Here is a 14,580-nt window from a genome sequence, read left to right as displayed (position 1 = left end):
TGCTCACAAGTCTACACATAGTTCTGAGCTTTGATGTGGGGTCACGAGTCATCAAGTGCAATGTGATCCAGTGACACCAACGAATCGGGTTCCTCAACTGATTTTTGCTGATCACTATTAAATTAGCATTTATGTGGCACTAATAAAAAGTTCACATCATGAATCTCAGGGGTCCTGAGATTATGGTACTGTTGCTGTATAATTGTTTGCTTGTGCGCTGTCATGGGAATGCTTATTTTCTTGCTGCCTTGATGGAATCTGTCGGCCTGTAAATTTTAATCATCACCTAACTGGTTTCAAATGATCTTGGCAAAGGACTGCAGTTGAAACTTAGCTAATCTGCGTTGTCCGCACTGCACACTGAGGCCATGACCTTTGGATCACAAAAAGGTTGGAAGCCACTGATTTATTTAAGCAAGTTCTCTTTATCTGACAACTTAATCAGAAGCAGCTGGTCCTAAATCAATATAAAAGACACTGGTCTCTGTATGAACAGGAGTATGTAGGTAAGACTGAACAATGAATCCTTAGTAGCTCTTAAACAGTTAAAAATACTGCAGGTTTGAGACGTTTCCTGTGGACTAAAGAGTCTTTTGTAGCCACATGAAGGTGCTCTACAGAACCATCCGAGCCACAGGGAACCCTTTGTCTGTGTCTTCAATGATTTTCAGTGCAACCACTTTGGTGCAATGATCCACCATGTCACAACCTGTTATTTAGAGCAGTGTGAACGGTCTCACAGGCACCGAGGAGCATTTTCTAATATCTTTAAATACCAACAGGCAGGTTGTCCAGCCAGAAAACCAGAAAACCAAAACACTGAATGAGAACAAATACATGTTGGATCTCCAAAGACTTCAGCATCCTGCAGCTGACTGCAAGCGTTCCTGCTGCTGCATCACTGGAGCGAGCTCACGCGTCTCCGAGCTACAAACTGCGACTTGTACTGTAAGAACCTGCAGGGATCCACCGCCTGACCAGCACACACATGCAACAAGAGGCCAGGCGTCGCAGGCTAGATTCACACACACTCAATAAAACATTTTCAGGTTTGTGCTTCAATCCAACGGCCACAAAGCTTCTCCTCAGGTTGAGCAAATTCTTCAAGCTCTTCCAGCCTCAGGCACATACACAGCTGGTTGGAACACTGATATATAGAGATATTGATGCATTGTATTTCAAAGATGCAAAGGATTGGTCACAAGATGTGTGCATGAACAGAAAAACTGCAACATTTAGGCTCCAGGCTGCATCAGGCTACAGAAGTGAGATGTTTTAAGGCATCTGAGCTGCATGAAAAGATCATTTCAACCATATTTCAATGAATATATTTTAGCAAGTAGCAGAATAAACTCATCAAAAGCCCTCACAGCCCCTCAAACCAACAGACTCCCTCCTCTAAAGCACGTACTCACATAGAATCTGTCAATATCTGCTCAGATTTTCCTTTTGTTATTTGTGTTCATTGCTCATAAATCATCCCCGTATTCATCAACCACACCAGTGTGCTTTCATGTTCATGTCTCGTCTCACTATCTGGCATCACCTCCCTTGTTTGCAGTATTTACTGTTCTGTGTTCTCGATAAGCCTGTATCACTGCTCTCCGTTGTTTCCATGTGCAGAGTGAGTGCAGATTTTCTCCCGACGGACAGTAAAGTATCCATCCATCTGTGCATCCATTTATCCCTCCATACGTAATCGAGAATTCTAGAAATGGCCAAAAAATATTGCAAGATGAGGTCTTTCCTCGGTGCACAGCAGGTCTTATGTCATCTGTATGTGTACAAATAAAGCTCAGTCTGACACCACAAAGCAAAGAGAAAGAGAAAACACTGGCAAAATATTCAGCACATTCTCAGGTCTCATTGTGTCTCATGTAATGCCTCTGTGTCATTATTAAGCTCTGTAGCCCATAAATTCTGCTTATCAAACATCTCCTGACACCTTTCCTTGATGCAGCCTTTTAAGCAATCTGTGTCTTCTGAAAATCATTTGAGCTAGGAAGTATATTCTTATTAGCTGAATGGCTCTGCCTCCCCCTCCCTCCCACCCTATCCGCTTCCTCCCCCCCTTCCCCTCTCCTGGCTGAACCACACAGGCCGCTGCAGTGCTGCCACTGGCCGGGTCTGATGGTCTGAGCTGCAGCAGAGATCTGAAATGTCCCACCTTTTGGAAGATTATGAATATTTCTACCCCCCCGCAAACTGGATGGCTCTCTTCCAAACGGATGCTTGCCGCATCCAATCATCTCTGGGCGAAGAGGAGCCTCTGAGTGGAATTAGTGCAAATTGGGGAGTTTATATGAAAAGTGCGTGCGGCAGTGAGTGTGTGTTCAGTCAGTGGTGGCTCATTGAGTCTGCTCTGCTCTCACAATCTCCTCTAATCCTTCCTGACGCCGCTATATTCTCTAACAACTCCTACTTTTTGCTAAAACAAAGTGATTTGACTAAAATCCCAGGAAATGAAATGATGTAAAAAAGGAGAAGGGAGCAGAAGAGTGGTTGCTCGCCTCCTCCTCGGCTCGCCAACTGGCTTTTGGATGTTTCAGAGCTCAAACAGTCGGCGTTTGTCCCCTTTGTCATCTCTTCCCCTGGCAGAGTTGATTAACATTTCACTCACGTCCAATTCAAAGTTCAGGCTTATAGATGAGGGGAGGCGAGGGAGAGAGGGATGTAGGAGGAGGAAGAAGGAGGGAGGGAGGGAGGGAGGATGGATAAAGCGAAACCCTCCAAACACCCACGTCGGGGCAGTTTCTCCTGCCAGCTTCAGGTTTTTTGCGTGAGAATGTGAATATGCATCGACATGAGCTCTCCCTGCCTGGGAAGGAGGGATGGAAGGAGGGATGGATGGAGGGATAGAAGGAGGGATGGATAGAGGGATGGCGCGGCGCAACACTTTGCGGGCACTTCTACCAGGCTGCGCTGCGTGCGTCTGAGCCTGGATGCAACAGCCTCCTTCCTTCCTACACACTATCCTGGCACGGATCGGAATGATAATCAGCTGTGAGGTCGGGTCCTCTTCGCCAGAGAGCAAAGGGTGTTTGAAAATCAGTGCATGCACGGAAACTCTAATATTCAAATTCTGCCATAACTCAAGTTGAACACTACTAATCTCTCCATATTCCACAACCCCACCAGCAACCTGCTTTCCTGCTCACACTGTGTGTTTTAAGCCGTCCCTGAATGCAGCCACCAGCCTGTCTCTACCTTTAGCCAAAGCCCCGCACAGCAAAGCCAAAAAAAGAAGCCCCGGTTGGTGTCTTACCAATGTGAATGATGGAGTCGGCGCTCACTGTGTTGCATTGCAATATCCACAGGGAATGAAATAACAATGTCAGCATTTCCATCTCCAGTTTGAGCCAAAAAGGCGCATCCACGGATCCACCTCGCTGATTTTTGTGTTTTTCTCCAGTGATGAGCAAATCCAAAATAAGCGTCGGTGCGTAAAAGCGGCGGCAGCGGCGTCGGTGGCAGCAGCAGCAGAAGCAGCAGCAGCGAGGAACAGTGCTGAAATCACCACCGAATAGTAATAAAAAACCAAATCCCAAGACCAAACTGTTGGCCGGAGTGGAGAGGAGGAAGAAGGGTAGAAGAAGAAAGAAATTGAAGCTTCCAGGGCTCCGGAGAGAAACAAACCCGGGTAAGTGAGGAGGGACGCGGGGACGGATGAGAGAAGACACCGGGGGTTTGTTTCAGAGGTTGAGATCCGCCAGACGAGCAGCTCTGACTCTCTACCTCCGAGTCTGAGACATAACACACTGCAAACTGCGGAGGAGGAGGAGGAGGAGGAGGAGGAGGAGGAGGGACGCTCTCTCTCTCCCTCTCTGTCTCTCTCTCTTTCTCTCTCTTCTCCCCCGACCCACGTGACTGCAGAGCCTCTATCTACGGCGCTGGAAGCCCGACCGGAGAAAAGAGAGGCGAGGGATGGAGATGGAGAGGGATGGAAGGATGGATGGATGGATGGGAGCCGGTGCGCACCGCGGAGGAGACCGGGTGAGGGACGCAGAGGTAGTCACGCCCCGGACGGACACTCGCTCTCTGGGTAGGTTCTGCGGGAGGACTCGGACACCGGAGAGAGATGGGAGGGAGGTCGTCGGTGCCGGTAATGAAGTTGCGACAGCCGGCTTCACGTTTCACGCGTTGCACGCGCTCTCCCCTCTCCCCTGAAGTTGGCTCGTGCAGCGGAGCCGTCACCACCGCATCGCCGCGTTGCCATGAAGCTGTTGCATGCGTTGGATTTCCTCAGCGTGTTGCAGACACATCGCGTGATTCTGGTCGTGCTTCTGGCTCCGGTATCCGTGCGTAAAAACAGACAATATTGGGCTTTTGCTCCGTTTGCTCCCTTTCTTGTGATGGAGAGACGGAAATGAAGATGTAGCAGTTCTACAACAGATAAGCAACTTAATCTCCAGCAGGCTGACTGTGTAGAAGCCTGAATGAATGTCGGATTATGTGTGACACCGGTGTGAAGCGGAATTTCCACCCCGGCAGCTTGGAGAGGTTGTGGATGACGCGCGGCGCACGGACAGGAGATACCGGGTCTCCGAGCGGGTTCCACTCTAACGGATCTCTCTCCGCTCGGAACGAATACACCTCCGGTCTGCGTTAAACGTTCAGCTCTAATGTTGCATCCGAGCGTGCGGATACAAAGCCAGCGGAGGGTTTTGGCGTCGCCTTGTGCGTAAAATCTCCCCAGCGCTGCCAGCACGGAGGATTTTCCTGAAACGGAGAGAGAAGAGACAAAAACCCAACGGCGAGGAGGAACAGCGAGTCGTGATCGCGGGGGGGGGTTAGATGAAGGGGAGCCCTGGGGGAAAGGAGAGACGGGGAGGCTCGCTGGGGTCCCGGTACAGGGGAGCAGGAGAGGCGGGACATGTGTTCAGCGGCACTGTCGGGAGAGCTGCTGACTCCAGGTCTGTCTCACCCTGTGGCGAGCTGCCTCTGCTGCCGGTCTGACACTCTGCTGCGGGTCCACGAGGTCCGGGATGTGTTTGTCTCCTGTAGCCTGTGACAGTGTGGGCGTGTGACGTCACTGACCTTTCCCGTGATGTCATTCCAGGTGTTTTCCGCCCAGGAGAGAGTGACGACCTGCGGGAGCCAACGGGGAAGGTGGACCCTGAGGATTACTACACTTGACCTTACAATTAAAGGATATTTCTTGCGAATGAATGCGACTCAGAAATGTCTTTTAATTGTTTGGCCAAGTCTAGTTCGGCGAAAGTCTCGAGGTGAACCCGCAGAGCTTCCGAGGGTGCTGCCCTCTCTGATGGAGGCTCCACAGTTTCAGCACCACACCGGATCAGACAGCTCCTCTGTACGGAGTCCCAGGAGGAACAAATGTAACTGTGTAGGTAAAAATGTAGGGTGAGCAGATATTAATTGATTGAGTGAAATGAATCAGTAGAATAAATAAATTAAAGGTTATGTACAATCAATATCCTGTTCAATAAATGATGAATGATAATATTTTAACCCGTTTCATTCAGTTAAATGAAACAATGGAGGAAAAGTTAGGACTTTACCAAAGAAAGAGGCAGTCACCAAAGAGTTAAAGCTCGAGTTTTTATTACAGATGGAAACATTGAGAATGATGATCTACACGCACAAAGAGAGGCAGTCAGGAGCCGATTCATTTCAAATCTGATCTTTTTTCAACTCATCAGATATTCTAAAGTGTATACAATATTAAACACACTGTTATTTATTGAGTTTTCATGTGATTAGTTATATTTCTGACTTTTCAGAAGCCTTTTAGGAACGTGCGGCCTGAATGACTCCACAGCTTCCCCTGATTGAATGAGGTGTTAGAGGCCAAAATCTGGTCCGCTGTGCTCCAATAAATCTGTTTTGGAGGAAGACGGTGTCAGTGCTGTGTGATTTCTCTTTGTACCTGAGCTGATGAGGCTCAAACATGATCAATCAGCTTGATAATGGGCTCTGATGAGTGTGTTCAGTCATGTTTGACGTTACCTGGACGCTGATGTGTGCAAACACCTGCACTTCACTGTCACTCACACATTCATTTCATCCACAGCAAAGCAGTTCAACAACTCAAGGGTCCATGATCCATCAGCACTAATGCATATAATCAATGCTCTTCTTATCACCAGCATCCTCCTCCTCATCAGCATCATCATCCTGATCAAAGTCATCAATAATCCTTAATATCATCTTCATCATTCTCATTAATGATGCTCTCATCGTCCTCAACAAGTGGTCATCTTCATCTCGTCAGTTCATCAATGAATCGTAATCATTCTGTATAAAGTAGAATTTATAACATGAAAGAGAAACATTATTTATTTTGAATATTAGAAAGGAAATATGGGTTATTATATATGATATACACTACTAATCTTTAAGATTAAATGATGTTATAATATTATACAGCTAGAATTGTATGATTTAGGCTAGGAACCACTCTGCTGCTTATTATCAATTTTACTGAATGTAATTTTTGAATTTTTTTTGTGTGACGCTTAAAGGGAACTAAAATCTTTAATTATGCAACCCTGCATAACTTTAATTAAACTGCCTTTTATCCTTGTAGTACATGTTACATTATATTAGATTTATAAAACTAGATTAAATTAGTGTACTTAGTATTTTTTATATTTTTCATATTTAAAAAAATCACTCCTCATTTGCACTTATTTGTCAGCGCTCACACACACAAACACACACACAGCTGCAGGGTCACTGCTGTCCATCGGTGGAACATCACACCTCCTACTGGCAGCAAGCTGTTACTGCCGGGCTTTTATACTGAAAGAGCAGATACAGAGAGCGGACATTATGTGAATGGAGAGTTTTTCCATTATAAGATGCAAATGGAAGGGGATGCACACTAATTACATTTCTGGATAAATCAATCACTCTCTCTGTTCTCTCCCACATTACTGTGCTGTCAGAAGGATAAACAGCAGCAGTAAGTGGAGTAATGTGCAGTACTGGAGTCTAACTATACACATTTACTAAAGTACCTGCACTTTACTTGAGTATTTACATTTTATGCAACTTCATACTCCTACTGTACAACATCTCAGAGGCTAACATTGTCCATTTTACTACATTTATCTTTCAGATTACAAGGTTTCACATTTCCAGGTGTTGGTTTTAAATGTTTGTGCTAGACTGAAGGACAGAGTTCCTTCATGGGTGGAGAAAATGCTCCAAATAAACTATTTAAAAAGCCTCTTTCATTAGCTGGGAAACGCATCATCACAAAGGTTGAAACGGGACTGTTTTTCTGAGCTCATCATCGTGGAATATGATGCATTGCTGTACATTAAACTACCAAACAATATAGAAAACAGTTAAAAGGAGCTCAGCCTTAAACATACAGCAGTAAAATGCACCAGCCACATTAATGCAGCAGTAATAATCATCCAGAAACATCAGATAGAATATAGAACACAGACCGGGAACATTTTTCTACTTACCAGTACTTTTACTTTTCATATTGAAGCACATTTTGCTGATTATACTTGCATACTTTTACTGAATGTTGTCAATATGTCTTCCACCTTTGGTATTAAGTTTACTTTAGTCCCCTTTATTTAGAACTTTAGAGCAGTATAAAAAAACACACAATAACACTACAATGTAGTTTTACGAAGATTGAAGTTTATTAATGGTATAATGTCAATAACTTCTTCAGCATCAGCAACAGTACAGTTAATGAACAGGTAACAAGTTACAACACAGCAGTAACCACGTTTAATGCTATATGATGATATATGAGTACACATATATATTCCCCCAGTGTGTTATAAAGCAGTTACTGTTTCTAAAAGTTGTTAAATCTCTCAGACATGTTGAACTTCAGGGTACATTCTGGACAGCAATGCAGCATTTTTATATTGTAGGTCTCGTTTTTATTATTCTAAGTACAATAAGACATTTCATAAGGCCTTTACACAGCTCACTGCAGCACACAGTTCAGGAGGTTCAGGTGCTGGTTCTGGTAACAGTGGAGCTTATGGGTGTTTTTAATCCAAAATGTAAAGGTTTATACACAAAAGTGTTATCCTATTCTAATATTTTATATTTACTTAGTGCAGTGTTATAGATTATACCATGACCTCAAGCATTTTTACCCCACTCTCCACTCTCGGGCCTTGTTAACAGCTACTGTATTGCTCTTTTTGGTTATTGTTATGATCCCGGGTTGGTCGAGGGGAGAGGGGAGTAACATAAAACTAGATGAAGAATTGGAGCAGTCAGCTTGTTCAGAATCTTTTATTGCAGGATATAGAAGCTCCAGTAACATCAGGGAGAGCCTCGGCCAAAATAACGAAACCAACATTATATAAACTACCCAGAAAGAAAAGTTACACTGACTACGTTTACATGCACACTAACTGTGCACTATTATTCTGAAGATGACAATATTCCACATTTGATAAGGGTCATGTAAACTGAATATTACATTTGGATATTCCTTATTAAGTCTTATTTTGAATGTTTCCCAGTTAGTTATGTGGAATATGTTAATATTATTCCGGTTTTACGAGCATTCTTTGGAATATGCATCTCATTTGCAACAGACAGCCTCTTTCCTGTTTACTGTCAGCTCTGTGTGCTGTAAACAAACAAACAGTTTGCAAGCACTTCCTGAAGCACAATTCAAGTTTTTCATAATCATCCAGCCAAAAGAAATCCTCATACATGGAGGACGTTTTACTAGAAAAGTACATCCCTCATGTCCTCAGACAGGACAGCAAAACAAAAAGTGAACCTCAGTGTCAGTTTTACCTCGATCACACAACAAGCAGTCTGTCCTCCTCTGGAGTGGCATCAGACCTACCGGTCTTCAGGGCCACTGGTAACGTTCCTGAAGGCAACTGTGCACAAAGGGATCTTTGTCTTTTGTTGTTTTCTGGTCGGGAGAAACCTACTTTTAAACATGATGAAGTTTTGGAATGCCAACATTTGCAAGAAGCAGGAGGTGTTCTCACGGTCCGCCACCGCTGAAAAAAAAATCCTCTTTTGATGCAAAGAGGGAAAGGAGTAGCTCCTCTGTAGGACACCATTAACGCCATTAACAGCTATATTAGGCAGAGCATGCACAGCTGCATGTAAACGGGAATATTTGTGCAATATTCATTTTCATTTGCCATGTATACATCATCATAGGAATACTGTGTTTTTCAGAATGAGGGCAAAAACTGGAATATTTTGTCGATGTAAATGTAGTCAATGCTAAACCTAATAAACGCAAAATGGCAGCTTAAGTTAAATGCAGTGGCTAAGAATGAAAAGATTAGAAAAAAGAAAAAATAACCAATAACAAGATAACCTGACAACAACAACCAAACCAGCCATGGACTAAGTCGATAACATTATACAATCAGCTGTGTGTCAGCAGGTAGCTGATTGGTCTACTGATCACATTCATCAGCCAATAGCACGAGGGAGGAGGAGGAACCAACTGAGGCCCACATGACAACGGAGAGACTTCATACTTAAACGATGAGTGCTCCGAAGCAAGGACATCTCCGTGTGTCAAACACCTGCTCTGTCTCTGGTCACTCAGATGCGAGGAGGCGAGGAATGGAATTGAGGATGTACGAAATGAGAAAAGGGGAGAGCCTTTGGAGCAACACAGCACATCTTTTATTCATTCATTCATTCATTCAATCAGGGACAATGCACATTGATGAGCATCAGTGTCAATGTGCCAGTGTTACTAACACATTCAGCAGTTACAAGGTAGAATCTGTTTGCAGGATTCATAAAACTCAACTCATAACTCGTGTCTGACTGTTGCTCCACGTTCTCTCTGCCACCTACAGGAGAGAGTTTAAACAGCTCAGAGTGAAGCTGCCCCTGAGAGGCTGAACAGTGAGCCCCTCCACTAAATCTGGAGCTCCATTCAAAGTGAAGTCTCACTTTTCTTAAGAAAGCCTTGATTATTTTATAAGATGAAGATACTGAAGGAGGAGCGATTTTATTTCTCCCCAATGGAAACTTTATCTTCAGCTCGTCCTTTTAACTCAGCAGCTGAATCAACCCAGATGCACAGCTGATCACACACAATAATCATCATCTCTCAATCACTTGATATCATGTCAAATGTCTGCGTGGAAATCATCCGCTCACCCTGAAAAGACTTCTCTCCCTCCAAAAATAAACCTCCTCTCCTTTCGCTCCTTCCATCTGTTTTGTCGGCAGTAACTCCAGCGTGGATGACAATCTAATTGCATCCTCATCTCTCTCCGGTTTAATGGGCTGTCAGGTAGCATCATTACACACTTTCATTGCTTCCCTGTGCAACTCTCATATAGACAGTAACTGACGATGTGTGTGTGTGTGTGTGTGTGTGTGTGTGTGTGTGTGTGTGTGTGTGTGTGTGTTGTGGGGGACCATACAGCTAAAATAAGCGTGTGAACATCAGTTACAGCAGCCAACTGGTGCGTGCATACAGTATGTGTGAATGTTCTAATGTTCCCAGGTTGACGAGTCCTCACAGGGATCAAACTGTGTAGGAAATGGACAAAAGTTTGGAAGCCACTTTGGAGCCACACAGGAGATTTGAAATGACATTTCTCAAGAGTTCAGTGTGCTTTAAACATATTCGGTTGTAGAAAGTGTCATCCAACCACGTCTAGAGACAGAAGCCCTTAATCTTGTTCCAAAAGGCCACTCTTGGAAGGAAGGGATGGGGGAGGGTTTGTCACAAGCACTTTGTTGAACTGTACTGAGACCCTTAGAGTTTGAGGTTTTTTGTGGTACAGAATACATTTCAGTAATGTCAGATATTAAGGCTGGAGATGCAACACGCCCACAATGCAAACACGTTGTTCCAATACGGATACCAGTATCGGAAATTCCTCAGATACCGCCACATGTGCTGTGAGATAAATAAGGCGAAACCGAGACTTTTGGAAATGGATGCACTAAATGAAGTTGTAAGTTGGAGTAAGACAAACACGTAAGTGTTTATTTCAGAAGAGACTCGGAGGAACATTTGGCTGCCGACTGCACCACATTGTTTCTTCAACCACCAGCGGTGGAGCAGTAATCAACTTTCCAAACAAAGCAATAATGTTGTGCAGATTAGGCTGAGCTGCAGGGAGCAGGAGACGGATCAGATCACATCCATCAGCAGCGAGACGTCTGTCTGAGGCCGACTGCAATAAGACTTCAGAGCAGGAAACCATGTCACAAGTGTGTGTGTGTTTGTGTGTGTGTGTATGCGTGTGTGTGTGTGCAGGGCTGGGTAATAACTATAAATACTCTTGTCAGTGTAACTGAGAAGCTTTTTCATGTGTTTCTTTCAAGTAAAATCTAAAATAAATAATTCCACGTCGGGAGATTTGAGATATATTTTTGGAAAGGCGAGAATCAGAGGCCAGTGTATTGTTCTGCTGTTACCTGTCAGTCAGGAACATTTTCCATTGCTTTGCTTTGAACAAGTTCTTTTCCCTCAGAGGATGATGTGCGAAGAAGGTCACATTTGAAGACCAAACTTTACTTCTTTTTAAACTTGTTTGGAAGTAGGGAATAAGATTTATCAATTAACTTTTCCTAATAATCCTAATATTGATATTGGCAGTGCTTGTTTGTAGTCTGAATGATGCAAGTGGGGCAGCTGTGGCTCAAGCTGTAGAGCGGTTGTCGGTTGTCGGTTTGAATCCCCAGTGTCCTTGGGCAAGATACTGACCCCAAATTGCTCCCACTATAATATTGGTGTTTATGTGAATAATGAGCTAGTTTCTGATAACAGTTGGCACCTTACATGGCAGCCTCTGTCATCGGTGTGTTTTAGAATAACTTCTAATGTAGTGAACATATAACTCACTCACTGATGAGCTGTTTCCACCATGACAGTCTCCTCGTTGCTCCTATGGCTCTGTGACACATCCATGATCGTTCCACACAGATCCTTCCTCACATTAATACATGAATTATCTGTTTTCTGCTTCGTTTTTCACTGTTGGAGGTTCCACTGGCGCACTTTAAATAATTAATTGGACTGGCCACCGCAGCATATATGATTATTATTTTCAGGTGATTATACACTGATGAAAACATACCTATGAATATTATATTCTATTTCTGACAATAGATCATCCTAAAAGTTACACACTGGAGCCTTATTTAGAACAATAGACATGGGACACAGCAGTGGTTCTCAAAACTGTTTCATTAATCTACCTCCTTTGAAATATTTTTTTTCAGCCAAGTACTACCCGACCCACACAAACATTTTTGATAGAAAAAGACTTAAATGCTTCATTTTAAACGCTAAATTAATGGTAAACCTACATTTGGTCATCTTGTAGTAACACTAAAACGGCATTGTAGTTGAATTGATAGGTTGCACTTATGGCTTGTGCTTCACTGAGGACAATTTCAAGGATCCCCTGCACTTATGGCTTGTGCTTCACTGAGGACAATTTCAAGGATCCCCTGCAGTACTCTAAAGATACCACTAGGGGTACACGTACCTCCATTTGTGAAACACTGGGACACAGAGCAGAGATATGATTGCAGCCCTTCCCAGCCCTGTTTGGTCTCTAAAGGGAAATGACCAATATATGACGGAAATCTTCTAACATGTGAATGGATACTTCAACTGAAAATATGACTGAATTTTTTTTTTAATGCACTCCAATGAAAACAAAAACAATGAAATGTACACATGTAAAAGATTCTTTCAATGACTACAAATGTGAATAATTAATTACACAAACACATTTCCTTGTTATCTGGTATTTCTGTTTCGAGGTGAATTGAGTGCTTTGTGAGTATCATCTCCAGTGTGTGCAGCACTACAAATGAACGTCTTTCTATTCATTATTTGAATCTATTTGCATCCACATTTCCATTTTCTGGAGTATCTGGTAATAACACAGATGCATAGTGAAAATGTTGGCAGATAAGTTCTGGGAGGAGGTGGTCCATGAAGAAGACTTCAGCCTTGGGGAGATTTTCTTGTAGAAAGCGCTCATCTCTCCTTAGCTGGCAAATAATGCTGCTGGTATTAGTCCACACCATCAAATCACAAATGTCCATTTGACATCTGTAGTTGAATCTTTGGGTAATATAGGCGGATAAGTCGCAGATCGTTTTTTTTCGTCAATGCAAAAGGATGCATCAGTCTCTGACCCCTCTAGTCCCTCCTTGTACTTGTACGGACACTTAATCTCCAGCACACCTGTTCCACAGCAGCCACAGGTCAATATCCCATCAGGAGAAACAGCCAGGTACGGCTCATCTGATGGACTGTCAGACCCACTGCCTTTAGATTAAAGTTCATGTGTCTCTTCTTGATTTCTGTTTGGTTACACTGACTTCCTGCTATACGTCCCACTCTATGTATGTTCCATGTGGTGCACTTTGCCTGCTATTGAGTCACATCCTGTAAATGTTGCAGTCTGTTTGTTGTGCATTGCCTTCTGAATTTGCCATAGGTGGTTTTGCACTTCTCTCTGTGGTCAGCTGACAACCGGTTCCCAGCACATGGGTCATATATAGCTTGGGGCCTCAGGGAGTTCATATTCTGTTTCTGATGCTGTATCTGTGTCTGAGTCTGCAGCTGTTATAGATGCAAGCAGATCAGCATTTGGATGGATGCTTTCAGGAGCCTGGATATGGTCAGTTGTAATTGCTGTGTGGAGGAAATATAATATCACATGAGAGAGAGTTTTACAATAATACAGCTAACTTATTAAAATGACGGAGACATTAAATTACATATTTTATGTAGTTCAGCAGACAAATTATTGAAATTATTACAAGTTGCTACAATGTAAGAATTCTCACAGGTAAAACGTCCACTGCACGTCAACATTCAGTTATTGACAAGGGTGCATCATTGGGCTCATAACTGTTACCTGTTTCAGAGCATCTCATTGATAATTAAGTGTTTGGTCAGAACTACATTAAGGTACTACAATTATACCCTCATGTTTTAATGTTTTAATGTACATGTCTTCAGAAGGTTTGAGGCAGTGTGGATAGAAATAACTTGTGGCTGAGTTTTGCTCTTGTCTACCTGATATGTTTTGGGGTGCCGGTGTGTGAGGGGTCAACTCTGTGAGATGTCTCTTTGGTCGGCTGAAGTTGATCTTCAGTTTTTCTGGACATATTCTTCCACTGATTTGGCTTGGATGTGCAGGCAACCTCCTCCGCCCTGACAGCTCAACCGGGCACACCATGGCTGCAGAATGAGTGCAACAAGAAGCGAGAAACCTGTCTATAGAGAAGGTACTCATAAAACAAGTGTAAAAGCAATCTGACAACTTTGAGTCTTTATGCATTTGCCTTGCTCTTACGTTGTCTCATTTTAAAAGTACTGGAGAGAGGCGAAGAAGAAGAAGAAGAGAGGCACCCATGATAATATCAAAGGAGAAGAATGGGAAAATAAAATGAATTTTAATTAAAAAAACAAATCCACTTTTTTGTATTTGTTTGTTGCAACTGACCCTCCTCTAACACACTGGAAATGCAATCTGCTGTCATATTAGCGTGTCTTATTCCTTTAAGTCAAGTCTTGGTGAAAAGCAGAAAGCCTTGGGCTGTTGCTGCGACCTTTTCAGCAGCTGTCTTTCAAGTTGAGACAAAACTAAA

General features: G+C 43.3%; 2 protein-coding genes across 2 annotated transcripts in view; one reads left to right on the top strand and one right to left on the bottom strand.

Moving 5' to 3' along the window:
* Nucleotides 1–4,567, bottom strand: part of LOC127373859 (glutamate receptor ionotropic, delta-1-like) — a 368,655-nt gene extending 364,088 nt beyond the window's left edge. The window contains exon 1 of the mRNA XM_051418700.1: nucleotides 3,266–4,567. Coding sequence (XP_051274660.1) covers nucleotides 3,266–3,347 — 82 coding nt within the window. The 5' untranslated portion in view covers nucleotides 3,348–4,567. The remainder of the gene's footprint in view (nucleotides 1–3,265) is intronic.
* The window catches only part of LOC127373010 (uncharacterized), a 466,807-nt gene that overhangs the window by 407,287 nt on the left and 44,940 nt on the right, over nucleotides 1–14,580 (top strand). The gene's annotated exons all lie outside the window — the stretch shown is intronic.

Source organism: Dicentrarchus labrax, unplaced genomic scaffold (genome assembly GCF_905237075.1).
Source record: "Dicentrarchus labrax unplaced genomic scaffold, dlabrax2021, whole genome shotgun sequence".
Classification (NCBI taxonomy): domain Eukaryota; kingdom Metazoa; phylum Chordata; class Actinopteri; family Moronidae; genus Dicentrarchus; species Dicentrarchus labrax.
Note: the sequence above shows the minus strand (reverse complement) of the source record. Positions and strands in the feature narration are given on the sequence as shown.